At 41.5% G+C, this 27,531-nt stretch overlaps 1 protein-coding gene across 1 annotated transcript in view; it reads right to left on the bottom strand.

Annotated features, from left to right (window-relative positions):
• The window catches only part of ADAMTS16 (ADAM metallopeptidase with thrombospondin type 1 motif 16), a 102,286-nt gene that overhangs the window by 29,208 nt on the left and 45,547 nt on the right, over positions 1-27,531 (bottom strand). Inside the window, exons 9-17 of the mRNA XM_087815063.1 lie at positions 24,519-24,672; positions 20,001-20,096; positions 18,346-18,494; positions 17,027-17,199; positions 15,116-15,246; positions 12,995-13,118; positions 12,299-12,543; positions 12,001-12,139; positions 6,974-7,100 (exon numbers count right to left, since the gene is read on the bottom strand). Coding sequence (XP_087671189.1) covers positions 6,974-7,100; positions 12,001-12,139; positions 12,299-12,543; positions 12,995-13,118; positions 15,116-15,246; positions 17,027-17,199; positions 18,346-18,494; positions 20,001-20,096; positions 24,519-24,672 — 1,338 coding nt within the window. The remainder of the gene's footprint in view (positions 1-6,973; positions 7,101-12,000; positions 12,140-12,298; positions 12,544-12,994; positions 13,119-15,115; positions 15,247-17,026; positions 17,200-18,345; positions 18,495-20,000; positions 20,097-24,518; positions 24,673-27,531) is intronic.

A 27,531-nucleotide genomic window follows, 5' to 3' on the forward strand; every position in this document is an offset into this window, starting at 1 on the left:
CTTGTGTCCTTAGGATGGCTTCGCTTTTAATGTGACAAAGTGCTCCCTTGTCCTACTCCCAAGAGTTTATCCAAAGTTCTTCAGCACGGGGATGGGCCTAGGAGGTTTTCTGTGGACAGAGCCACGTGCTTCTAGGTCCGTCTAGACGGGCGGAGTGGGAAGCGGATCCTGTGCCCAGAGGCTGGGTGCCCTGCGAGCGGCCTCCCGCACTGGGGGCCCCCGCTTCCTGGTCAGGTCCCTGCCCACCTCCCCTTCTCCTTCCCCCTCCGCCTGCCTCTCACTCTCAGGGTGGCTTTGCTTCTTTCTCTCGGAGATGATGCTAAGGCCACCTCCCTGCCTAGTCCTGTCCCGCTGCCCCCTGGGCTGCCCTCACAGGTACCTGCGTGTCATCTCCTGAGTCCTGCTCCCTCCCCATCCTTCCCAGAGGCACACAGGCCACTGCACCAGCCCCCACGGGAACACGACAGGACCAGCAGTGAGCCATCCCTTGCCGATTTGTTAAAATCAAAATCCAACAGAAATAAGTACAACCTATTTATTCAAGGTTCAGAAAAACCTAATAGTACAGACATTTACAAGTAAAGAGAATAAAGAAATGTAAGGCAGGCCAAGACTAAGTAAATGGAAGCTAGTGCCATGATGTTAATTTTAGATAAAAATAGAGCCTAAGTTGGAAAGCAATATTAGGGACAAGAATAGTCATTATTTAATAATAAAGAGTAATTCATGCAGAAGCTGCAACCCTACCTAACAACATAAAGGAGAATTTTAATGTTAATTATAAAATAAAATCAACAGGAGAAATTTTAAAAAATCGTAATGCAAGATCTAAAAACTCTTCTTTCAAAAACATACACAAGATCGACAAAAAGTCAGAACATATTTGAATAAATAACTAAGGAACTTGTTCTAATTGTCATATAAATAACTTGACTCCAACCGGGCACACACACATTCCTTCATTCCCACAGGAAACAGTTATAAAAACTCCCATTCCTGAGCCATAAAGGAAGTCTCTAAAATTAAAAAAATGATATAATTTTAATTCTTTCTTTGATCTTAATATATTAACATCTGAAATAACAAAGACATTACCCCAATACCTCCATAAATTTGGAAATGTAAAACCATACCAATTTTAAGTAATTTACAGATCTGAGAGTAAAGTAATCCTGCCTAATTGTACCTAAAACAATATCTTGTGTTCTTCCCCCAAAAGTCTTGATTCTGAGTGAAGCTTCTAGTTTTCAATAAATATATACAGAAGCATTGATTAGTATACTTGCAGGAATATATAGTAGTAGACATAGATTTGTAGTAAAATCTATTCCATTTATCTGTCCATCATCTGAACAACCATCCATCCATCCAGCTATCTATCTTTCAATGATCTAACTATCTATCATCTAGCTGGAGTCTACATATTCTATCTATCTATTGATCAATCAATCAATAGATTTATTTTTTATTTTTATTTCAAAATAGTTGAAGCATATGCCATAGTATGTATTATTAGAGGATAGTTATGCTGAGTTTGGGGGGGGGGGGTTTGGTAAATTTTAGAGTCAATCATACTGAGGCCTGGAGAACAAAATACAAAAATCTTATGAAAAATTTGGGTATTAAATTACCTAAATAATCAGGTAACTTCTTTGAAAAATAGTAGTATTCCCAAGATGTCTTTCTGCCTTTGCTCAGATAAATAAAAAACAAAAGCAATACACACAAAACAAACAAGCAGAAAGAAAACCCCAAAGTACAAAAGATTTTACAGAATTACCTAGGGCAGATTTTAGGAGTGAAATGACAAATCTCAATCTAGAAAGCTAGTTAACTTTTATATCCCCACTGATTCTGCAATGGTTTCTACATTAGTATTTGAGTGACTGAGGAAATAAGTCACATCAGTCTTGCTTATGGTTAATTCTGTTTGTCCATATTTGTAACTGGACTTTCACTAGCAATGCATTTCATCACATCATTACCAGCCCAAATGCATTTCAAACTCATTGTTTTGGTGTTAAGTGACATCTCTCCCAGGGGAGATGCAGGAAGACTATCTTTGAGATATTGGCACACCTAGGTGGTTATATAGTTTCAAGTCACAGTCCTCATACCTAAACTGGTGACTTCACAATTTCACTGAACCCCTCTCTAAAGAGAATGTCAATTATAGAGATGCCATAACACTTCTGGTTTCCCTGATTAAACAGAGGTTAGATGCCTTTCAATGGGGATACAGTGGAGAGAGGACCAGACACAGGTCAGATTATCTGGTAGAGATGGTACAGGTTACCTGGAAAGGTGGCCTCTCTCCCCAAAGGACAGGACAGGGAGTGTTGGAGCCTAGAAAAGACATCTTCACAGATTCTGTAAACCCTTTCATATGTCTGTGAGTTTTCTGAAGTTCAGCAACATTGGCACCCACCCCATAAGTGAAAATAAAAGAAGAGAACTGCACCAAGTAGCCTACATTCTTCATATCTACTGTGGTTTCACAGAGAAATCTATGCCTTGACGTCATTGCAGAGCAGCTTCCAAACTCCAGGATAATACAGAACTGATTTACTAAAAGAAGAAACAGTCTAATGCAATTCCCAAATATCCCAGAAAACAATTTTGAAATAGAAGAGGAGCTTCTGGGCAGGACAGCTATGTAATTTGTGAAATACAATGAAAGATGAAAAATCATCAGACATTTCAAGGTGGTGACAAAGAATGAAACAAAGTGGGGGCCCTTTTAATTGCAGGGCCCTGGGTAGTTCAGGTTCCAGGCCCAGGAAGTGGGTCCTGCTGCTAGTTTATTCTCAGTTACTCAGATAATTAAATGAATTAAAATGCTCCCTTTTTTGGCAATCTCGTGAGTTAAACCCTTCCAGACACAAGTGCCACCTAAGTGATCAGGGTTTTTTTCATTCCTTTGGTGACCTATACACACTATTGGGTGGTTAATAATTTTATGGGTCATATTGAAAAGCGATGAGACACACACAAAATGAAATCCCCCTTTCCTGTCTATAAGGAGAGCATCAGTAATAAATTATCCTGCTGGATCTTATCTTCCATTTCTATAGCATGCAACCCAATGAATGTAGCCACTGACCTAGTTATTTGGTTATAAAAGAAACCATTCTGCTAATGGGTTTGTAAGGAGTCACCACAGTATAGAAAACAATAATATGACCAAAGATCACGTGCAGTGGATCACAGAGAGAGGGTAACTCTGTACTGATTCCTAAGACAAGAAAACAAAGCATTCGATCTCAATATTTTTCATCTAAATTCTTTCTCTGCATTCCTAGAAGAATATTGCAGGGAGGGGAAAGGTATCCTTTTACCATCTGGAAAGTATTTCCTCTTGAATCTTCAATCCATTGTCCAAGAAAGCACGCATACTATGGGTTTATGCTTTGAAAACGAGCTAGTTAAAATAAATGACATGAAGAGCCACTCCACTTACATAAACTGAGAAATAGAAAGGAAATAAATATCTGTGTGATTTATAGTTTGTGTTTCAAAAGCAAGTGATAAAAAGGCCTGATTCATGCTAAAATAAAGACAGAGGCAGCTGAGCTATGGGAGGGAGGCGAGTGCTGTGCACTGCTAGTCTGTTCCAAGGCCATTGCAGAGCCAGCCTTGCCTGGTGCAAGGAGCAGAGAGAGACCAGAGGCTGTGTGTCCATTCAGCTCCCCTCCAAAGGAGCAGCTGGGAATTGCCTAAGTACTGTCATTTAGCCTTGATGCTCCTACTATCTGGAGCCAACCAGACTTTTTAAGATCTTCCTCCAGCAAGGAGACCCCTGGACTCCTAGTACTCTGCCCCCTGCAGAGATTTACGACCTGGGATCCCCATCCTGTTAATGACTCTGGAGCTTGACACTGCTCCAGCTGAGTGAGACTTAGACACTGCCCAGGTATGCCATTTGGACGCTGACACAGGAGGTCAGGGGTTTGAAACCGGCAGAGTAGTTTTTCTTTTTCATTTAAATTACAAATGAGAAGGCTGTGGATTAAGATGTTTTAAAGATCCCAGTCCACAATCCTTTTGGGACTCTCCTACAAACTGAACATGAAACACCAGGTTGCACCCCACTGCATCCTGCCATTCAGTCTGCTGAGCGAGATGTGAGAGAATGAGCTATTGCAGTCACTCTGGCTTCGTGAGGCCACTAGAGGGACACCACAGGACACCAGGGCTCGGAGAGGGCCCCCCACCTCATTGGAGACAGACTCTAATAAGAAAAACACGCTCTCATGTTCAGAAAAATAAAACTGGGGCTTTCTGCCCACTTAATCAGGAACAAAACATTGTCAGTGTTCTGGGCAAGAGAGAAATGTATCTCACATCTCAGAGGAAAACAAAGCAGCTTTTAAATTAAGATCTATTTTCCCAATTCAATTGTTAAAACAAAACTCCACGAGGATTAATATATATAATGTAGGTTCATTCTTCTGTGCTGCGTCATTGATAGTTTTGCTTCACAGACTAAATAAGTAACTGATGTGAATTTGTTTCTCCTTTTACAGCAAAATTAAAACAGCCAAGATTTATTGCGTATTTAGCACACGTGCTGTTCTAAGAGCATTTATGTGAATTTCTCAGCCCAACCTCCGCCTATATCCCCCTAATTACATACAAGATGGGCAGACAAAGGGGGGTCTGCACCCAGGTTGGTGGCTGCACAGCCCACACCTTTAACCATGTGTAGTCTGCCCGACGCATACTGGACTCTGTCTGACCCATTGGCATCACTCAGGCCCAAGTCCACTCCAAGCAGAGGTGTGGGGTTGGAGACAGAGTATTTGTCCCACCTGTACCATAGGAACCTAGGGGGCCTGCTTGTCCTCCAGCCCCTGCTATTGGCTGGGGTGTGGCAGGACCACTTTTGTCTTCCCGAAGACCCCCCCAGCAGGTAAGCATGGCATTAAGTTTCTGGCCAGGATCTGTATCATCTTCGAAAGCTTTCTCTTTTAAGAGAAAATACACGTATTTAAAAATGTGAGACATATAAACCAAAGAGTTACAATGGGGTCTCTGGGTTTTCGTTAGGTGACTCTGGGAGCTCTCAGTGTGTTTTCTACCTTCTGCCCCATACACCAGGTTCACCTTGCCCCAGACAGAGCCCTCTCCCCTGAATCGTGCCTTTCCTTTCAGCACACAGAGCTCCTGCCAGAATTACCTATAGCACTGGACCTGAATAAGTATAGAATATGGGACATGGAAGAACACATGTCTTTGGACCCAGATCCCTCAAAACCAGAAGCACAAACTTAGGGAAGCAGAGAAGGCCCAGTGAGAAAAGTGATGGGCAGAACAGATGACTTGGAGGGAAAGTTAGTACCTCTCTCTCCAGGTACATATGGGTGATTTTATATATTTACAGCAGAGCACAAGGGAAATCCAACGTCCATTTAAAAATCTGTCTTTGAAGGAATCAATAAGCATGAGACAAAAGGGGAACCGAGACCCGCTCCAGGGAGGCTTTGGGGAGAAGCAGGACGTTGGCCCCTGTGACAGAGGGGAGGCAGAGTGAGGGCTGGACTCCCGGGTGGCCTGTTCGTGGGAGGAAGGGGTGGTGGTTCCCTGATCCCGCCTCTGAGGTCTGAGGTTGTGGGCCCAGAGTGTGGGATGGGAGAAGGAGGGATGCCGGAGGTGACTGGAGGGAATATCAAATCATTGTCCTGGGAGGCAAGAAGTGACAGGCAAGGGCGTTAGGATTGGCTGCCATCCTGGGGTGGCCATGTGGGATGGCGACCATACTTCTTGAGGAAGAACAGGAGCTTGTAAAATTCCTGGAGGTATTTAGCATCTGAGCTCATGTGCAGAGTGGGCGATAAGTTGAGTGTAGCCAGGTTGGGTGACCAGGGAAAAATAAGGGAGGAAGAACTGGAGAAAGGGTTAAGCAGCTGCCCAGAGAAGGGTGACGGCGCTACTCATGAACTCTGGACTGGGGAGAGGACACATATCCTGGACAGTGAGGGGTAGAAATACTGGAGCCCTAGGGAGACATAAGGACAATTGGAGTGTGGATGTGGGAGCACATGAGCTGCCATGACAAGAGGCAGTGGCCAGAATGGAGTGTTGGGACCGAGGTTTCTCAGGTGAGGCACATAGGAGTTAGGAGAGTGGCTTCGCTGCACCAACAGAGACCATATAACCAGGCCTCAAACCCAGGAGCTGGCATGTCCCTTTCAGGAGGAAGCCTGAGCTGGTAGGAATGTGGGGGTAGCTCTGCTCCAGGAGTTATCAGGGATCCCTGGGACTCCATCCACCTTGCAGGTTGCCCACGCCCACATGACTAGAGCTGGCTGCTAAGGCCAGGCCCGTTGAAGCCCACGGAGGGGTGAGAGGAGCAGGAGGAGGCAGAGTCTTTGCGGGACCTGCCTCACTTCTCCTGCTGGCATCCTGCCAGCCAGATGATGAGCTGGGAGGGAGGACAGGGAACCCTGGCTGAGGTAGGGCCAGTGGCTCTGCAAAGTGGTGGGTTCCCAGCTTCTAAGGGGGTAGGTGGCCTAGGAGTACAGGATTTTTCAGGGGGCCCATCCCATCACCCGAGAGGGAAGAAAGTTCCCAGCCCCTCAAATATTGATAAATGGCCTCACTGTTATCCGGAGCCAGGGACCACACAAGCCAGAGAAGGAGGCAGACTGTGCCTCGCCCTCCTGTATTTTACAATAGTAGGAAGGAGACGGGAGGCTGGGAGCTAAAACATTACTATCACCGCGGTACACTATCACCCTGCCAGCATGCGGATGAAAGTAAAAATCGAACTTCCACTGACATTCACAAGATTTCCCAGACAACATTTTAAAGCTCACTGGTTCAGAAGCCCTTGTGCCTTCTGCCTCTTTGCCCTTAGGGATTATGTGACGGTACTCACCGCTTCTACCCTCTAGACACATGAGCTCCTAGGACACCCCAAGTATATTTGCGAAACTACAAAACTGGGTCCAGTGTGCATGGTGGCTCTTACCTGGGAGGACAGGCAGACACTTTACAAGGCACCACCCCTGTGGCAGGCCGGGCGTTCGGATTGCAGAATGATGTATTTACTTGAAACCTCAGGTCTCTGTAGCAGCCTGCTCGTGTGGTCATCTGCCCTGTAAGAAAGGGCGAGATGCATGATAAAGACTCACAGACATGCCCCGTGGTAAAAGGAGGCAAAGAGCAATGAAGTCTCAGAAAAAAAATTGACCATATTTGCAGGCCTTTGTGTTCCTGACCAATTGGCCAACTGTTGATATTCTACTTTTCTGACCAGTCCTTGTGATTTTTATTAGTGAATTTCATCAGTTCTAAGATACATGCATTTCCCCCCTCCATTTTAACTTCTTTAAAATAACATGGGTCTTGTAGTCGATGGCAACATACCTTTGATGAAACACACTACTTCTTTTCTATTGTTTCCGTGGTTGAAATACCAGTCGCTTCTCAAAACTAACAAATATTAACTATGCCTGACTTGTGTGTCCATTTGAGAGGTCACAGTAGGAAACACTCAGTAATAAACCAGAAAGAAATACAGACAAAAAATAACAATAGTGAGTTTAGCACTGGAGAATTCACAGAGCTAAACACTGCCACAGTTTCAAGCCAACTGGTGAACTTTTCACAATAATGACGTAGGTGTTGTATGGAAAGAGGTCAATGGAAGTAAAAGGTGATTTGATTCTCTGTCTGCATTTACATCTCCAGCGCTATTTAGGGCTCGGTGAACAGCACTAACTTCCTTCAATACTTCATCAACTTTACCCAAATAGATACTGTTACTTATGTGCGGTACCTAGAATAGTCAAATCCATGGAGACAGAAAGCAGAATGGTGGGGCCAGGGGCTCGGGGATGGGGAAGGGGAGTGAGTGTTTCATGGGGACAGAGTTTCAGTTTGAGAAGATGAAAAACAGCTAGAGATATTGTGGTGGTGACTCTGTACAACAATGTGAATGTGCTTAATGCCACATATCTGTGCACTTAAAAGTGGTTAAAATAGTACATTTTTGGTCATGTATATTTTACTGCAATAAAAAAGGAACTCTAATTAGATATTCACTTTGAAGGATGTTATTAAATAGTTCATTCAATGGAGAGAAAAAAATGAATGAAAACAACCAAACTACTATTGATTTTAAATTAACAAAATTAAAATATATCACGATCTAAAATAATGTTATCACCCTGCTTGGAAAAATTTATGGTTATACTATGCATGTGGCCCATCTGTTCTCTGCTTCCTGAAGCCCAAGCTGAGGAATGATGTCCTGCATCCAACCTGAATCCCACCATCAGGCAGATCCTGAGTTATCTGCTGCACTCTCTGTGGTTTGGGTTTTGTGACAGACATGGAATGATCTCTGGTGGGGGTTGGTTTATGACATTTGCTGTTTGTCATTAGTTTCTGGGTCTTCTGGGTTTAGCACAGTGCCCTGCACATATCAGGTGCCAAGTATATACTTGTTGAATAAATAAGCATGCACACACATGTGCACACACCTCTCCAAGTGCATTTGTGCATGTATGTGTGTGTGCACGCACTCCTCTTAAGATGTCAGCATAATCCAATATAGGGAGATGTGTGTTCATCGGCCCTGTCCCAGGGCCATGAGAATAACAAGCTCCTTATGTAACTCCCTCTTGCTTCCAGAGTTTCGTAACCTAGCCCTGGTCAGCTAGCTCAGTGAGTTAGAGCATCGTCTGGACATGCCAAGGTGTGATCAGGCCATGAAGGCAAGTACCTCGGTCAAGGAAACCAAGGGTGGCACATTTTGGGGACCAGAGCCTGCTGCCAAAGGGATTCCTTGAGCTCATAATGGGTGAGTAGTGCATGGCAAAGACAAGCTAGAGATGCAGGAAACACTGACACCAGGTTACAAAAGTTCCTTCCTCCAACCAAAGAAAGTTCAAAGCAACGAGAAAGCTTGCAAGAATGAAGCTGGTGCAGAAAAAAATCACAGCCAAAGAAGGTGGGGGGAAATCAAAGCAGCGCTCAGTATAATAGGTATTAGAATGATGAGATGGGAGGAGGTAAAATTCTGCTACCTGCGGGGCACATTTTCATTTTTATGCAATAAGTGTGCCCAGGTCCTGGGCATTCTGCAGACATTGATTTGGGAACTTACATAAGAAATATCCTTTCTTTCGTACTACAGTCATTTACTTCTGTTTCAAAAGGAGAATTGTACGCAACATCTCACTCATTTTTACTGTGATTAAGTCAGATCACGAATAAAGGAGTAAGCAAAGGCAGGGCGAGGGGGTTGTTGGCTACGTGATCTTGTTAGCTGCACACTGTGAGCCCCACGGACCCGGCTCCCCAGGCCAGGGGGGCTCACTGTCCATACAAACACACACAGGTGAATAAAACATGACATGCCAGGTGCTTACTGCATGGACCAGGAATGCCCAAATCCTAGGTTATTAAAACCGAGATGCCAAGGCTCAACCACGTCTTCTCTTAATTGAAGGGATCCTCAGCAGCACTCAGAGAGGCAAGAGCAGGGGGCACATACCAGTTTCCACCACCCAGGGCGACTGCCCTCTGGCAGCTAAGTACCCCTGACCAGGTCGGGGAGTACTGGTTTACCAACACAAGGACACCTGGAAACATTCCTGGCTGTGGATGTCCAATCAAGTCACAGCATTTTCCAAAAGATGAGATTTTTCACAGGGATATAACCTGGTGATACCAGTCACTGTGTTTTATGCCTCGTTAAAATGGTCTGGGATCTAAACGTTAGGCAGAGCACGGTGAATGAATTTCTTAGGTCAAATCTGTTTGTAGGTGGTAGGGATGCTCGAGGTTTTAATTTAAAATTCATTTTCCTATCCCATACAAACAATAATGGACATAAAGGTGGATTTAAATGTTTCTTCCTTTGACAGTTTTCAAATATCTAAATATTCTGAGAAAATAAAAATATACATAGACAGTCATATGCCCACTAGGTACTAGGATTTCCAAGTTCTATTTTTATGTGAGGTGGTAGATAACTATGTTTTCAGATGAGTTTCCTGTGATGGAACGGGGTCTGCTCAGCCATACAGCTGAACGTTTACATAGACTCAGGTATTATTTCTCTGACTAAGGGCACATCTGTGAAGCAATTTATCAACAGCGTTTACAATCACTCGGCTATTTGTCAGAAAGAAATATCACAGAGTCTGTGGAAACGCCAGAACCAAGCCAGTTTTCTGAAATGATCCATATTAATAGATAAGAGAGGAGTATACAATTCAAAGGCAAAAGTAAGAAAGTCAAGGAGAACATCCTTTAACTGGAAAGCCCAGAGCTGAACCCTGGCCATGGGAGGTGGTGAGTGTTGTGATCAATGTGACCAGGCTCTGCCTTTATCTTCAAGGAAACCAGCTCTGGCTAGTTCTTTGGAAAGCATTTAAAAATCTTCACATTTTGCCAAAGTATCTGAAAGAGGAAAATCCAGTCTTAAAGACTATAATTTTATCAAAATCCCCAAGTTTTCAATAATTCTAACTATAGAATTAATTCCAGCTGTTGCCAAAAGCTATAGAAAACAATCAGGTAAGCAAAACTACACAGAATACTAGAAAATATTCCACAATGAATGCACTGGTCCCATGAGAAATGTGTGTCATTACTACAGCAAGTAGTAATGACATAGATATACTGTGGGCCTGTAATACATGAACATGAAAACCCTGAAGTCAGAAGAGGGAAGATACTCAGGAAACCAGAGTGAGGGAATCCCTGATTTATTGTTCCACTTATTTATGCATTCATTGGTTGATATTTATATGTGCTCTGACCGGGGATCTAACCTGTGACCCTGGCGTATCAGGACAATGCTCTAATCAGCTGAGGCCCAGCCATGGACCTGATAATGTTTTTTCAATGAACAAGGAGGTGGGGAGTTTTTCAGTTGCCATTAGAGCCACTAGCTTGCTATCCAACTGTGCAGAGGGAATCATATTTTTCCTTAGAAAGCTCTTAATGTCAGAATTTAAATATAATTTGAATATTTTATTCTTAGCTTAAAATGGGAAGAATTAACATGTCAAATTAATAGTGTTAACTTTTCAGACCATGATATTTTTGTTAATCTTCAGTTTTCTTTTATTTCCTTCATTTATTTATTAAGAATGTATGAGTATATTATTTTTTCTTCATTCTTTCGATTCTTTATGAAAGTTCTCATTTGTGTACCATTTTTACATTTAAATATAATACTATCTGAATTAATTTCTTAATTATTAAAACTTGGACTGCACAAAGCTGAAATCCACTGGCTTGAGTGGAAAATTGTCCATTTTTAAAATATCAGATAGTATTTACTATTTCATTTCTAAATTTTCAAATACTTACTTGCCATTCTTTAACAGACAGTACATACTTGCTCAGGCTGAAAAAGTTCTCATGAAGTAGCTTCAACAATCTAAACATGTGCTTCAAGTTCTTATAGTACTAACATGAAAAAGCCACCCATTGTCACGTGGAATTCTTTTGACATGTTGCTTCTTGTCATTTCCACTGCAATTTTAATAAAATTCTTAAAGTTTCTCTATGAGTTTCAGTATACAACTCTATAGACAATTTCTTTCCACTGGATTTTTTGAACAAGACCATTTGATTTAAAAACTCACTCTATATCACTGTACGTTTCATGCAAGCTTCCATTTCTCATCACCAATGTGAGATATGTAATAAGTTGAGTGACTTTCATTTGAATAACCTCATAATAAAACTATGCATTAAAAAACCCCTTAAATTAGATGAAAAGCAGAAACCATTTCGCTAAAGGACTTCCTCTGAGCTCCACGCTAACACAGATGAACTGGAGAAGGTAGGCGAGGCTTTCAAGTGATACCCAGGACCAGTGCTCTCTTCTCCGCCTCTGGAAACGTTACTGCTGCCCTCAGGCAGACACCCTGGGTTACCCATGATGAGGACATGTCATCCCAGTACATGTCACCCCCCACCGCGCTCTGGGCACCTCCGTGCTCACCGCCGGGGGACAGAGCAGTGACCTACCTCCTCCACAGGACACGGAGCACTCGGAGCGGATGATGGCCCACGTGTAGCTGGGCTGGGCAGTCGGCTCCCTCTCACCGCCCCGCCGAGGCACCGAGTACTCCCAGGCGACGCCCGGGTTCCTTCCCTGAAGCAGAAGCTACAAAGCAAGAAGGGGACGGGACGCAGCCCGTTAAGATGGAACCACGAACGTGCGAACGCGCTTCTGTGCAGTTAAAATTACACCAACAGCCTTGGACCTACAAAAACACCAGGAGACCCCAAACCCGAGCCCCCGAACCACGAGGCCGGGGTCTACCTCCACGACGAGCGTTTCGTTGGTTGGCCCCTCAGAAGTCAAGCTCTCGGGCTCCCTGTACGACCGGCGGTAGTGGAAGGCGGCGCCTGAGAACCGGTAGCGGCCGGGCCAGTCCACCGTCCAGTGGCCGTTCAGGTAGTAGGTCCTGAGGGCATTGCGCACAGCGATGTAGGAGGTGGACACGTTCATCTCATAGATGCGAATGCTCCGCGCTCCGGAAGGGATGGTCACCATCTGATAATACTCTAGAGGAAAGCAAACGGGAGAGGAGAGGATGGGGCACTTCGTTCAATTGCTCCAGGGCAAATCCCTCAGCAGTTAGAAATTCGAGAAGAGCTGTTTTGTCCATCGGTTATATTGGTTCCTATAAATGACTTTTTTTCTTTTAAATTGAAGCAAAGTTATTGTAATTTTCACTATGCCTGAGGATGATTCGAATTCAAATAACTTAGCAAGCACTTCCCATCAAAATGAAGGCTTTGGAGTAGGCAGGAAAGGAGGCAGCTGTGGGACCTGTTAATTTTTTATTCTTGACACTACTGCAGATGTCCTCCATCCCCCACCCCCTTGCCCACCTCCACCCCTTGTCAAGAGTCTGAATGCCTGCTGTACTCACTATGCCTCAAGTTCTTCCCACCAAGGAGCTCCTGTCTCCATCTTGTCCCTGAACCCCTGCGGGCCGCTGGGCGTACTCACGGTTGGTGCGGTGGTGCTTGGCATAGAGGCCCTTGTGCATCGTGCAGTCTGAGTTATTCCCTCTGCACACACCACAAGAGTCTTCCACAGCATTGGATCCAAGGATGTTGTCACATCCAACTCTCTGGGATATTCATGAGGTCACATGTCGTTCATGAAAGAAAAGATAACACGAGCGACGTCACAAACCTCAAGCAGGAAACAAACCTCCTCCCCACTATCGCTGAAAATTTCACCAATACAGGGAAATTAACAAATATTTATTGGATACCCAATATGTGCACAGCAAGACTGCAACTCTACTCTTCAGGTCCGAAGTAGGAAAACTTTCAGTGTCAAAGACAACCTGAACTCTTGAGTGTTGCTACACAGCTGTTGTATCCTGAGCCCTGAATTACGTCTATCAGGTTGTCATGTTGGAGACATGGGTCGATTTCAGACTAACATAAAGCACTTAGTACAAATAACAGGCAATGTGTCGTTACAAGGGTCCACTGGAATATGGCATGGCGCTTGTGAATCCTCTCGTTCAATGGCAAAGAAGTAGCACATGCCACATGGAAGTAATTCCCTGCAGTAAACCATATAAAGGGCATATTTGTTTATCCTCTTATGATTTTAGGAGCTCTGTAATTTGTACAATGCTTGCTAGTTTTATATTTACTAACAAAGAGTATATAGTCTATAGATATAAAAAAATCTATTCAGAAATGAAATAACTGTAGTCCACAATCTCTTCCAGTCCTTAGGGATGGATGTGTTTCAGAGATTTTAGGATTTTAGGAAGGTAACTGACATACTATGCATATAATGTTAACCAGCTTAACAATAACCCACAACCTTCGGACCAATTTATGCATATAATGTGAAAGTCTCAGATAGGCCTAGGGTAGCAATGTTTTTATAACAAAACACAGACATATTCTCACTAAGGGGGAAAAGAAAATTGACCATAGTCTCACATCAGTTCAGGGCAGGTTTTGCCACCAAATAAATTCAAGTCAGCTTATATTTTCCAGCCAAACAAACTTTCTATTTCATAGTTTTTTAAATTTCAGAATTACAAATAAGGGATTGCAACACTGTATCATTAAGAATACCTGAAAATAATGAAATATTTAACAAATCACCTAGTAATGAGACAAAACATGTAGAGACTTGAGCATTTTAAAGCTGAAAAAGATCTTAATAGAGTCACTCAGCTAATCTTTATGCATTAAAAAGAATTACAACAAGGTCTTAGTGGGTGGTTCCACTTTACCACGGTCACACAACTTAGAGAAAACTAGAACTTTGGACCGAGGTCGTTGGACTCCAGTGAATAAGAATATTGAGTAACTTCTTCATGCAACATATTTGATCTGGTCACACCGTCACTATCTTTATAATGAAATTATTCCCATAACTTACTTCTGCACGTGGCAACAAGCTCCAAAGGTAATATTCACTTAGCCACCGAGTCTTTCCCAGCCTGTCTCCTAAGGCCCTCTCCAAGGGAAGCTGAGGCTGCCGGGTGTTCTGGAGACCCCTGCAATAGCTGCAGAACAGCCTCTCAGCTCTGAGCTGTCCCTGCCTTCATTTACTCTCCATGCTACTGTCCAGCCACGGTGCCTGATCCCACGACTCCACTCATTCCTAATCCCAGCCCCTGATCTACAGGGACACAAGGGTCACAACCCGACTCTTCATTCTGGCATTCATTGTTCTTGTAAGAGCCCGCTCCCCACCCCTCACCCCTCACCCCCCAGCACCCCAACCCCTGCCTGCCTCTGGGTGCTGTGACGACTGAGTCTGGTCTTACAAACCCATGCTCCTGTGCCTGCCTCCCCAACATTCCCCTTCCAACTCACCCTTTCGGATTTAGCTTGGAAGCTCTCTTCTCCAAGGAGCCCTGCAAATCTCCCAGATCCACATCTAAGAGAGAATCAGCTTTTCCCTTCTCCCTGTGCTCTGCACCTTCATTGCAACAAACCACCGTGTGCATCTGGCTTCTCCCCCACTGGGCTGTGCCTTGGAAGCAAAGGGCTTGTTTTGCTGTCTGTTCTCTAGCTTCTAACAGGATGCCTGGCACAGGGCGGACTGTCTGGAGATGTTTGTTGAATGAATGACGATCATTATTACCTCACACATCCCATCTATACAAACATTACGGCTATCCTCCGAGCATGGAGTCCCATCTTTGACTTTATTTGACAAAGAAAAGAAGAAATCAAATCCTTCTGCGATACAGTAGAGTTTGCATAAGTCCTGGTCTTAAAAAGAAATACACACACAAACACAAATAAGAAAGATACTTAAGCTCTGATCATTTTTGCTCTCAATTGCAGATAGACTTTTTTTTTTATTTTTGCCCATAAAATAAACTCCCACATAATACATTTCATAGACATTTTTGTATGGTTGTTTCATTAGGCTTATTTTATCCCTTTAATTTATTATTATTTAAATGTTCGCTATTACGTTTTACTCTACTCTGTCCTTTACTTGTCTTTGTTCTTTACACAGTGGTTGGCACATAGTAGGCATTCAATAAACATTTGTTGATTTGAACCACAACATTACTATTTATTATCCTACTAGTATAATTAACTACTCTCTTGTAGAAATTAAAAAAGTCACTATAATTTCATAACAATATGCATAATTCTCACAAATAAAAGTTAATACAAGAATCAAAGTAATTACTGAATTTCTTAAGAGCTAATGCGGTTGAAGAAATATGTAATATTTTTAAACTGACAAAGGGAATAACTTTTAGATGAAATCACCAGAAAACAATGCTTTCTATAAATACAATGGATTGCAAAAAAATACTGAGACAGGGAGAATATGGGTATCATCATATACTTAGGACTGGTAGATAAAGTTCACTTCCTCTCTTGATAATCCATTTCAAGGACTTATGATTTATATAGTTAAATATAAACTTTCGTAAAAACTATTCCCCTTTGTTTTCTTCTTGGTAAGAAGGGAACAGTTTATGATGAAAATTTGTCTGCCTTAGGAGATTTCATAGGCTGGGGACTCATCTACAAATATTTTCTTTACTGTGTAAGATAAGAGACCCAGCTGAAAACTTTTAAGAATCAAATTTAGCATGTGCTTTCATGATTAATAAATTTATTTACTGAAGACTAGCAAAGTCAAGAACAGCACACATATTTTTTGACCCCAACTTCAAAGTTCTACTTTTTTCTCCTGCCTAGTTATTTCTCACTGGCTTAATTTTCACTGAGTTAAAGAGTGAAAGCACCACCAAAAATCCTTTGTGTGAAACTGCTGACAATTTTCCTTCCATAATCTGCTAACTTCTTAAACCTCTCAGCATTAAAATATTATATATGTTGGGATGGGGAAAATAAATGTCACATAAGAAGGTTCAACTTATGTATTTCCTGAGTGTTGTTTGGATAATATTCCCAATTTCAAAATATGAGATGATTAGGTGTTCTCTGAACTTATTCTTAAATTATACCACTTGAGCTACCAAGTTCAAGTTATAACAATCATAAGAATAATGCATATCTTTCTCCAACTGGAGAGTAAAATCATACATATGCTACAAATAAACATCTGGGTTTATAGTTATATTACAGAGCAAGACTTTCTGAGTATAGTATACTTAAAAATTACTGAATTTTCTAAAAGATACTAAAATTTTTATTTCATTCTTTGGCAATTATGTGTTCATCGTGTAACATGCTTATAGAAACATCACGATCAACTACTAGGATTAGTAATTAAAAATAAGCATGGATCCACTGTCAATAAAACATCTACTTTCAGTTTTTTATCACTACTTTAAAATTTTCCTGGTATTATGTACTTGTTCTCTGTCTGGCTTGTTAATTCCTGACCACACAGCTGGTCAAGTTCAGATTAAGATTCCAGTGGCCATGGATCAAACTACCCCAGAAAAAAGCCTGACACGGACCTCACATAGCGGTACCTGGTCTACCTGGTCACCACACTATCTGTCACGTAACTCTTTAGGGAGGAGGCTATGACTAGAGAGTGAGGTTTGGGATTTACCTTCCACCTGCGTGTACGGCTTCCACTTGTAGTGCCGGCCTCGGAAGCGCCTGCTGTTGTATTCCGCACACTGCACGGCGCGGAAGTCAATGCTATCCTGGGGACATTTCTGACTGTTGCAAAGCTTCAGACTGCGAGTGGAGCCCTCACAGAACTTCCCACCATGCGATGGTCTGGAACACATATTTTGCTGTTAGAAATCTTACATTTAAATAGTGACTCACCCCTTCCTTCAAATTGGGCTTATTGGAGAGATATAGCAGATTCTGTTAAGTTGCTTACAAGGGCCAAATAAAAAAGGTGCATCCTAAGTATTTGCTGGCACTTTCTTACACATTGAAGCCACGGGCTGTGTTTCTTTTCTATTGAGTGTAGCGTTTACAACACTGGCAGAAGAGGTTTGAACGTGAAAAGCAGGTGTGTATGTATTTGCTCGTGGCCGCCTCCCACCCTCCCTCTGCAGGAGACAGGGTGGCATCACCGATCTCCTAATTCCATAAAGGAAGGGACGACAAGGGAGGACAGTGGCTCTCCCAGAATTGTACAGTTGATAGAGAGCAGAGCTGAGAAAGCAATTGAACTACACCTCTTCTTTCCACTATCACCTTCCTGTGACCAGGCCAGGGCACTGGATCGGACCAGAAGGACCAGTCACACCTTTCACTGGTTGGCACTGACAGCAAACGCGCCCTAGAATTAATGCAGACCCCCAGGGTGAGAGCATCCTCCATACGGGGAGCCTTTTGGGTCTCACATGTTAACGACAGGACTGAAATAATGGCAATATGACTCATATCTTAAACAAACCTACGTGCAAAAGGAGGACCTAGAAATCCATCCACTCCACTGCACTGGTGACTGCGTTTAACGTCCTTGTCATACAGCAGGACACAATTAAAGCACATGCTGGAAAGGTACATGTGTTTGATAAAAAAACAACTATTTGTTTTTTTCACATAAAATAATTGCTCTTATTAATTCTTATTCATTTATGTTCGCTATACTTTTCTTATGATTTCTTCCTTTGTTTTAGGCAGGCTCTTGGCACTTCAAATAAACATGGTTAAAATCCCGTTCTGGAATGTCATTGTTGGGTCTGTTATTTTTTGCTGTGGTCAGGTAGTTATAAGCATCTTGTGTCAAAGAAATATCATTGTTTCAACAATGTTGGAGGGAAAAGACTTTCCTACTTAGTGTTTCTTACAATAATATGTGAAGTACAGAATGAGTAAAACTGAGCTCAGGTACAGGCACTGTTTTTGGAAGACTTGTAGCAGAGAGATGCTCACTTGTGAGTTGGGCAGTCGAGACTTGCTTACTTGGGATTAGTACAGAGGCGGTCTCTGTGGGACACCCCTCCTCCGCAGGTCCTGGAGCACGGTGACCAGGGAGACCAGTCTGACCAATGGCCATGGATAGGCTTGGGGCCTTCATCACCATATTTCACACACTGCCCTCCACGGCACCACTGAAAATTAAAAATAAATACTATATATGACCTCATGGATAGACAGGTGGGTCACCACTCTTGCAATGCTCAGCCCTGGGGAGCCTGGTACCATATGCAGACATTATGGCCCCTAACCTCTAGTAGCACATCACACAAACATACTTAATGATGTTTCTTTGTCTTTCCAAACCTAGCATTGTTCCATAAATTCATGTAAAGGGAACATAAATAGAAAAAAATCCAGCCACCTGAACTGCTGGAAACTGACACATTTAATTAAGTAGTGTTGTGTAGACGTTTGGCTCTCAAGTGAGTGGACACTGACCTCTCCTGAAAACAATGTGCTTTTCATATCTTATTTTCGTCACAGACTGAGTCTCAGGTGAAGCAATCCAGCTGGAGGTTCCACATGACTCAACACCTTGTCATTTCTGCCCGGGGGGCTGTGACTTTGCTCTACAGCACCTGGGCTCAGAGCCTGGAGGTCATAACTGATGCACGTCAGAGGTCACACGGCTTTCTGAGATGAAATAATCCACACAGAGGTCTTCTGTCCCTGGAGATGCTATCAGCTCCCCTTCCTCAAGAGAAGGGCCCATCGATGTGGATTCATGCTAACATCTATGTGGTTCCTTCACTTCTATCCTATGTAAAGGATACACAAGATCTCACGTTGTATTCAGTGGTATTGGATTTTCTGCCTATGGCTTGGTGTAGACTTTGAGGTTCTTAAATACAGACCCAGGCTCTGTGTTGAGAGGAGAGAAGCAACTGCCTGTCCCTTGTCGGTGGCAGGGCCTGGCCTGTGGGCTGGTGGTGAGGGGCGGGGCAATTTAGAGACACCTGATTTGTTCTGAGAGGAAAAAAATGCTGCTTTTATAAGAGGAAGGTAAGGCTATTTCAGTTATTAATGGATGTACTGTTGATGTTTGATCATTGTATGAAACAGGAGTGGCAATTTCAAATAGTTCAATTTAATATTATTTAAGAAAGAAAAATTCAATTTTTAAGTCTGAGGACTAAAGCCCCATCCACTCAGCCATTCAATTCTTTGATTCTTTCCTGCAAGCAAAAAAAAATAGTCTCTCTTTCATTACTACCTTCCCTCAACCCATCCCACAGCCCCATCCCCGCTCAGCTCAATAAGGGCATGTAGCTGGGAAAAGGTCTCCAAATCTATGCTCTGCGGCTTTAACATTACTGCTTAGTGCTGGCTCTTTACGTGGTTAAATGGTGGTTAAGGGTTCAATGTTTCCCCTTACTAAACAGGGTCAGCCGTGACCTTTGCCTGAACATCTGTGTCTCTTAATTCCAGTTAGTTCATCAATTATATCCTTGCAAAAAAGTGAAAAAAAAGAGTCCTCATCAGAATACCAATATAAATACGATCTTTTTACATAAGTGTAAGTCTGCCATACATGTGAGAAAGAAGGGCTTAAAAATACCACTGCAAGAAGAGAGAGATGATTGGGTTGAAAGACTGGTGTCTAAATATGATGCATGTGCCTAAGATCAGCATCTTACCATGTCATGCCCACAAACAGTGCCTTCTGCTGCTGGCATAAATTTAGTCTCACACTTCCTTCCAATCCGATGGCACCACAGGGCTTTACAGATATCCTAAAGGGGGGGAGGGAAGATCATCAGTATTACAAACGGTCCATGATAACTTACCAATAAAAAACTTAAGGGGAAATGACTGATATAAATTAAAACTGACATCTACTTAGCGGTAGATGCAAAGATGGAGTGAGAACCCTGAAGGCTCAAGTTCTAGACTTGGTTCAACTTCATTCCACCCCTGAAACTTTATTTGTTTTATTTATCATAAATTTACCAAAATTAAATTTGGGGCTGGTGGCTCAGTTGGTTGGAGGGTCATTCCATACACCAAAAGGTTGTGGGTTTGGTCCCCAGTTGGGGCACATACAGGAGGCAACTGATCAATGTTTCTCTCTCACATCAGTGCTTCTCTCTCTTTCCCTTCCTCTGTCTAAAATCAATAAAAAACATATCCTTGAGTGAGGATAAAAAAAATTAATAAGTAAAATACAGCTAATCCAGACATTGCAGAGAACTACAAAAAATTAAAATGAACAAAACAATAAAACCTAACATATTATAATTTATTCTTGTTGACTAATTTCTCCAAGTCTGAATCCCCAATTTTTAAATTAAAGATGATTATGAATCTTGCTGGCTTGTATGAAGATATGAATGAAGCTCCCTTGAACTGAAACCTGTTGACCCAGGAGCTGAATGTCTGGACAGTGACATGGTGCATCAGAGCCAGAGACTAAACAGCAGTGTGGTCATTCCTGGTGGTGGCTCATAGAAGCTGACTGGATGGATGGGGCATAGAAATGTACTGATTCAGGAGGAGGGTGTGCCACATAAACAACTGAATGCATGGATGGATGGATGGATGGATGGATGGATGGATGGATGGATGGATGGATGAATGGGTGGATGTGAAAATGGAAACACTCCTGAGGTTAGGTCAGCCAGGAGATGGTCAAGTGATTCAGTAGAGTTTGGGCTTCCAAGAAGGTAGGAAGATCTTATGTGGGTTGGTCAAGGCAAATTGGGGCAGACAGGATCCAGCCTCCTCTCTGTACACTTAAGGGTGACAACACCCAACCATCAACTTGTCCTGAGGCTTAATAAAGTGGTTGTATGTGATGGGTCCCACTCTGGACCTGGCACCTAACAGGCACCGAATCAGTGTACATTTCTTTCCCACTTGAAGGGTATGAGGGGATTCTAGGCAATCATGGCTCTCAGCCTGCTTGTGGCTATAGCCTAAGAGAGCTGCTGGTACAAATTCATGGGGCTGTGTCCAAGACACACAAAGTAAATGGTGTTAAAATGTTAAATTATTTTTATGCATTTGTCATCAGTATCTGCTCAGTACTTAGCTAGCTTTAAATAAATGCTTTCAGAGTGAATTGAGTATCTGTTGGGTTGTTCCTTTGGAAACCTGGCACAGGATGAGTAGGAATGTTTTCAGTGCAAAATAAAATTAATAATTATGATTATAAAGTACCTGAGATGACTTAAGAGAGCCACCATATGATATGAAAATACTAGTGCTAGACTCTACCATTCAGAGCATTTTCAGAATATTTTTACATTGCAGTTTTTTGGAACACTTTGTAGATAAAAAAAAAAATACAAATGGAAGATACTATTAAAGACAATGTCTTTTTTACTTTTCTAAGTGTCAAGTTCTCAAATATAGGATGCTGGCAATAGATAGCTCACTACTAAGGCCTGTGACTCACTAACTCAGTCTGTCCATGCCTGTGCCATCTGTGTACCTAAGCCCCATTCCAATTCTAGTCCTCTAGGCAGAAATAAATCATAGAGTTAGAAGACCCTTGAAATATCATCTAATCCATATCAAAAAGCATTTGATACCTTGGTACCCTATAGATGTAATTGTCTGCCATTTGATAAAATGTGACACTCTATCCTGGAAAACAAATGAAAATTCTAGTGCCTCTAGTACAGGATTAGATAATACAATGAAAATTAGACCACAAGCAGACGACCAAACCAGTTATTCCTGCTCACTTTGATCATATTTTGACTTAGTTGCTAAATTCTGGACATAATGTATGGCAATTGCATTAAATTCAGCATTATTGTTGTACGTCATTATATTAATGAAACTTCAGGGTCTTATTAGAACAAAGCCTTTTAAATCAAGGTTCTAGGGCCAGGGAGTTGGAATGTGAATGCTGGGCATGGGAGTAGGTCCCAATTATACAAGTACCCAGGACACTTAGGTGATCAAATTTCAAAGTAATTCTGGCGGCTCATATTTCAGATTGCAGGGTCAGGCCACCAAGCAATGCTGATGAAGCAGAATAGGTACTTGATAAAGACACAATATTTATAATAATAGTTAACTCAGGAAGAAAACAAGTTGAAGCCCAAGTAGAGAGTCCACTCTTGCTTTTATTTTTGCAGCTAAGGAATACTATCTTAATGAAGGCTCTCACTTGCCATTCTAGCCCATAATTTAAGGTCTATGTTTACAAAGAACAATTTCAGTAATGTGACTTGGTTAATTTTAACATCACAACCTAACAACCCCAAAAATCATTTTCAATGACTGTGTTGAAAATTTATTGTGGCGTTTCAATATTGTGAATAGAGTGTTACCAGAATCGTTTACTCAAACTGTGTTAGACTCTCCAAAAATATAAACTGAAAACGTAATTACAAATGATGTTATAATAGAATATACAACTTATTGCAATTATTTGTTTTTCAACTTATTTTATGAGGTCAAATAACTGATAAATTATTAAAGGCAATTATGAGAGAACAAAATTTCTAAATAACATCACTCAAAAACACAAATCCTGAACAAAATATTCATGAATCAAATCAGCAAAATAGAGAAGTAATAGATTATGACTACGTGGGGTGACCTCAGGAATGCAAGTCAGTTTAACATTCAAAAATCAATGAAAACGATCTTAAGCCTATCAATAAAATTAATCACATTAACAGAATAAAAGAGAAAAATGATATAACTTGACTAACAGGTGCAGGGGAAAAACCGCCAGAAGTTAACACATGTTTGTGACAAATCTCTCTAGAATCCAGGGTGAGAAAAGAACTTCAGTTCTATGAAGGGTAACTATGCAAAGCCAAGAGCTAACAGCGTATTTAATGGTGAACTATTAAATACTTTACTTGGCAATTATGAATATCCAGAATAAGCAAAGCGTATCTATGGTGACAAAAATCAGATCAATGGTTGTGCACTGGGATGGGGAAGGGATTGAATGGGTGGCGGCAAAAGCGAACTTTCTGGCTTAATGGAAATAAGCCCTATCTTGACTGGGATGCTGGTAACATGGGTGAATAAATTGTTAAAATTCCAATTGTATACCTTAAATGAATGCATTCCATTGTGTGCAAATATTTCCTCAGTAATTAAAAAATGTGCATGTTAACTTCTTATTTTCTATATTTTCCAAATGGTACTAGCATATCATGGATGACATAGTCCATAGTCACAGGGGAAGGTAATGTGGAAACCAGATGTATGTTTCTAGTTTGAAAGGAAACATTAGTTTTATGTGCCTTTTTTTTTGGACACACAGAAGAGTCACACTTAAAAATTCTTAGGAAATTCACATTATGCCCACAGAATACATGCTGATGCTGGCTGATTTATCATTCTTGGTCCGAGCTGAGGAGCTAGGAAGCCAGTTCTAGCACACGGCTATACTTGATCTTCATGGGAGTTCTCCTTGAGTTTAGAAGAAGATGATCACGTTAGATTTAAATTGGGAACATTCCAGTGCATTCTGAAGTGTTTTGAGGTTTCTGGAGGACTACATTTGTTGTCTATCTATCTATTAATTCCATTATAAACCAGAATAAAAGAAACCTCAAAAAGAGTTACTTTCATTTAATTTATAGATAGGTCTCCTTGTGGTTCAGTAGAGTAAGTTCCTAAATCTTGATTTCCCTGCTCAGCAAGAACACAAGTCTCTGTGTTACGTGAGGAATTTATGTCCGGAGAACACACAAGGGATGTCCCTGGAGTCGCAGTAGCTGGCATCTTCTGTGAAAAACTTGCCTATGTATACTTTATTTGGATAATTTAATAATCAGAAGCCCTAGATAAGCTGCTACTTTATAGTAAATTATGCTTACAGAGGAGGAAGGTAATGGTGAACCTTGTTTTCTTAATACCACTATAAAAAATGCAGCGTATTAGTTTGCCAACTTACACCAACCAAAAGCGATTGCTGAGCTCCCACATGATAAATCAGAACGAAAGTGACCTAACAGGCCAAGTCGTTCTCCAGTGAAAACGGATACCCACAACAGTATCAGTCATCATTTTCTTTGCCAGTAAAACATGTGTTTCCTGTTATACAGGGCCAGCCCTAACATACAGGATCTGACATTTGGTAGGTACCCAATAAGTGCAGAATACATCAATGTCAGTTACACTGAATAAAACGGTTTTATGAATAATAGTGCCCTGAACATCGGCCAATAATCACTTGCCTTTTTAAAATTCAGCATGCAGAGCTTGGCCTTCTCTCCAAATTGCCACTTGCACTGCGTGTTTGCATCGTATAACTGGCCCGGCAGTTTCTCAGGATACTTGTATTCCTTCACAGGCTTTGGCTGATCAGCAAGGCATGTCGCCTGGGCAGTGCTAAAACAAAGAGGGGATGCCAAAATAATTATCAAAGATGTACATTCAATCATGCTGTTTCTTCTTAAGCAGTTTACCACATATACTATAGAGAAAAGAGGGAATTTTTTCCCCCAAGGTCCTATATAACAATTGTTGTAATTAAATTTAAGTATAGGGGCCACATTTTCAGAAATTGCTCATTTTGCTTTCTTCAGGAAGGTGATTCGTTTTTTCTTAGCTTACTCAAACTTTTCCTGGGGAAAAGTGAAATGGAATAATACAACCAGATGGTCAATGTGAGAGGCTCCTATTACAGACCACTTTTATGTACACCTTTTGCCAGGAACAGTCAAAGATGGAAATGGGTATTGTAAAAGGCAAAATGCAGTCCGCCAATTTCAAAGATTAAAATGTACTTTCTCTCCCTCTCTCTCTCCCTACCTGCCTCCTTTTCTTCCTTCCTTCTTCTTCTAGGCTAGGGGACATCTGCACAACAGATTATAGCTTCCAGAGGTTCTGTAGGAACAATTCCAACAATTTCCACCAGCAATGCTCTATACTCATGCTAATTTCTTACTAGACTTCCAAGTCAAGGAGGGAAATGACTGCTTAAGTTTACTAGCAGATGGCCAAAGACCAACTAATAATTCCTTTCTCCAAAAATACAGTATCCCCTTCCCTACCAGGAATGTACTTAAGGTATTATTTTTGCATTTGGAGGGAGGAGTGGCAAGTGTTTGCAAATAGTAACTAAATCCTACTTATAAATTTCAATATGCCAAAAGGAGAAAAAAACAACAAAACTCCTCTGTAATCACAATAAATTAATGAACAGGAGATCTGTTCAGGCATCTCCAAACTTTTCTTCATGTAATTGTCCACCTTGATTGGAATCTTTCTGGCCCCAGTCTCCATAGCCCCAGGCCCAGATTCCTCTGCCTTGGATCCCACTGATGTATGATTTCAATTAATATCCACATACAAAAAACGTGAGGGATCTCACCAGCCACTGTGCATAAGACATTAATCCCACATGGAAGAAGGTCAGACGGTTTTTCAGAGCAAACCAAGATGTAGAGATGATGTTAAATGATAGGAAAGAGCTAAGAGTAGTGACTAGTTCACTGTAAGTGTTCAATAAATGATTTATCTATTACTGTTACTCTGATCATGATGCAAGGGCATATTTATAAGTAAAGAAAAATTAATACAAGCATAATTAACATTTCAAGACAGGAGTGATTTGGCAAATTTTGAATTCCATAGCCCCTCTCTCTAATGGGTGTCAAATGATTTCTATATACTAGTTAGATGTCTTCCATTATCTCCCAAAGTTTACATCAGGGTTGCCAAGATTATTCCCTGTCTGTGGACAAAAAACTAGAGAAAGTCAGCTACACTGGCTCACATGAGAGATTAAAAAAACCACAAAGAGGTTCACAGGTTCAGGAACTTTAATAGTTCATGTAAATATAGCCTGTTATTTATAATTCATTCTTAAAACTGAAATCAAAGGGGACTTCCCTTCTAACTATTGTGGACTGTCACATATCAAATGGGTCCTTCTATAGACATCAGAAAACTATTAAAGTAAAAAGGACATGAGGGATGAAAATTTCCAGAGCAAAGGGAGGCACAGAACTGAACCAAACACCCAGTGCTATTTTCCTTCTCAAGAAAGGAATGTGTTGAGTCATAAGCAGCTGCCAATTAGCCAAGTGGCATAGTGGAAAGTCAAGGGCCTGAGATGCTGGGCGAAGTTTTTGGCAATCTGGTGGGGCTGGGAGATGAACACTGGAACTGAGGCTCTGCCGGAAAGGAAAGGCCTTGGTAACATCATAGGATTTTCATTGACACCACAATAGGTCTACTTCTAGGAGTAAGAACAAGCTGAATAGGCCAGTTTAGAAAGACTGGATGCTAGGTTGGCATCACCTCAATACCAAAGTGAATGAAGATAAATTGCAACTACCCTATCTGCTAAAAATAAAAGATAATATCATTATTTTGTCTTTAAATGTTTTATAAACAATGTCTTTATTTGTTCAAAATCAGTAATTTTACTAGGAGATAAGACCAAAAGATTGAAGTTCAGGAGAATATACACATAATAGAGGCAGAATCACAGGAAATTCAGATACTGGTACAATCAGAAATGGAATTTGAAATTACTGTAATGAATAGATTCAAGAAAATAAAAAAAAAATTAAGGCTTTCACCAAACAAATAATATATACAAAAATATGCATATGGTGTATTGTGAAAAGTTCTAATATTTAAAAAATTGGAATCCATAAAAGAGAGAATAGAAAGAATGAGGCAGAATCAATATTCGTAAATAAAATGGCCAAGAGTATTCAAAAGCTGATGGAATGCAGCAAGCCATAGATTTAAGCAGTTCCAAAATCCCAAGCAGAAAAGCACACATATGTACGTATGCCCTTTACAAAGAAGAGCAAAATAAAGACAAAAGTAGAATATGCCACTAAGAAGTCCACAGTAAAACAAACCAACAAACAACACTCTAATGGGACTTGTTCAGGCACAAAGGAAATGTTCTCAGATGGAAAATGGAAATGCGAGGGGTAATGAAGAGCAACGTAAAGGTAATTATGTTGGTCGCAAAGCCAAAGAGAAAAGCTCATGGCGCTGAGGATGAGGTCCCTGCCTGGTCCACAAACACACAGTGCATAGAGCGGGGGCCTGGAAGAATCCCGCACAGGGAAGATGCAGGAACGCACACATCAATGCCGGGACCTGAAAGTCAGCTCTGATTAGAGTCACGTATGAAGAGCTGAAACTCCATGTGCTGATCTCACCCCTTTTATGTCTGACTAGGCTCATACTTGGGCCTGTTCGCTCTTGCCCTATTGGCCC

This window comes from Miniopterus natalensis, chromosome 3 (genome assembly GCF_054644295.1).
Source record: "Miniopterus natalensis isolate mMinNat1 chromosome 3, mMinNat1.hap1, whole genome shotgun sequence".
In the NCBI taxonomy this organism is placed as follows: Eukaryota; Metazoa; Chordata; class Mammalia; order Chiroptera; family Miniopteridae; genus Miniopterus; species Miniopterus natalensis.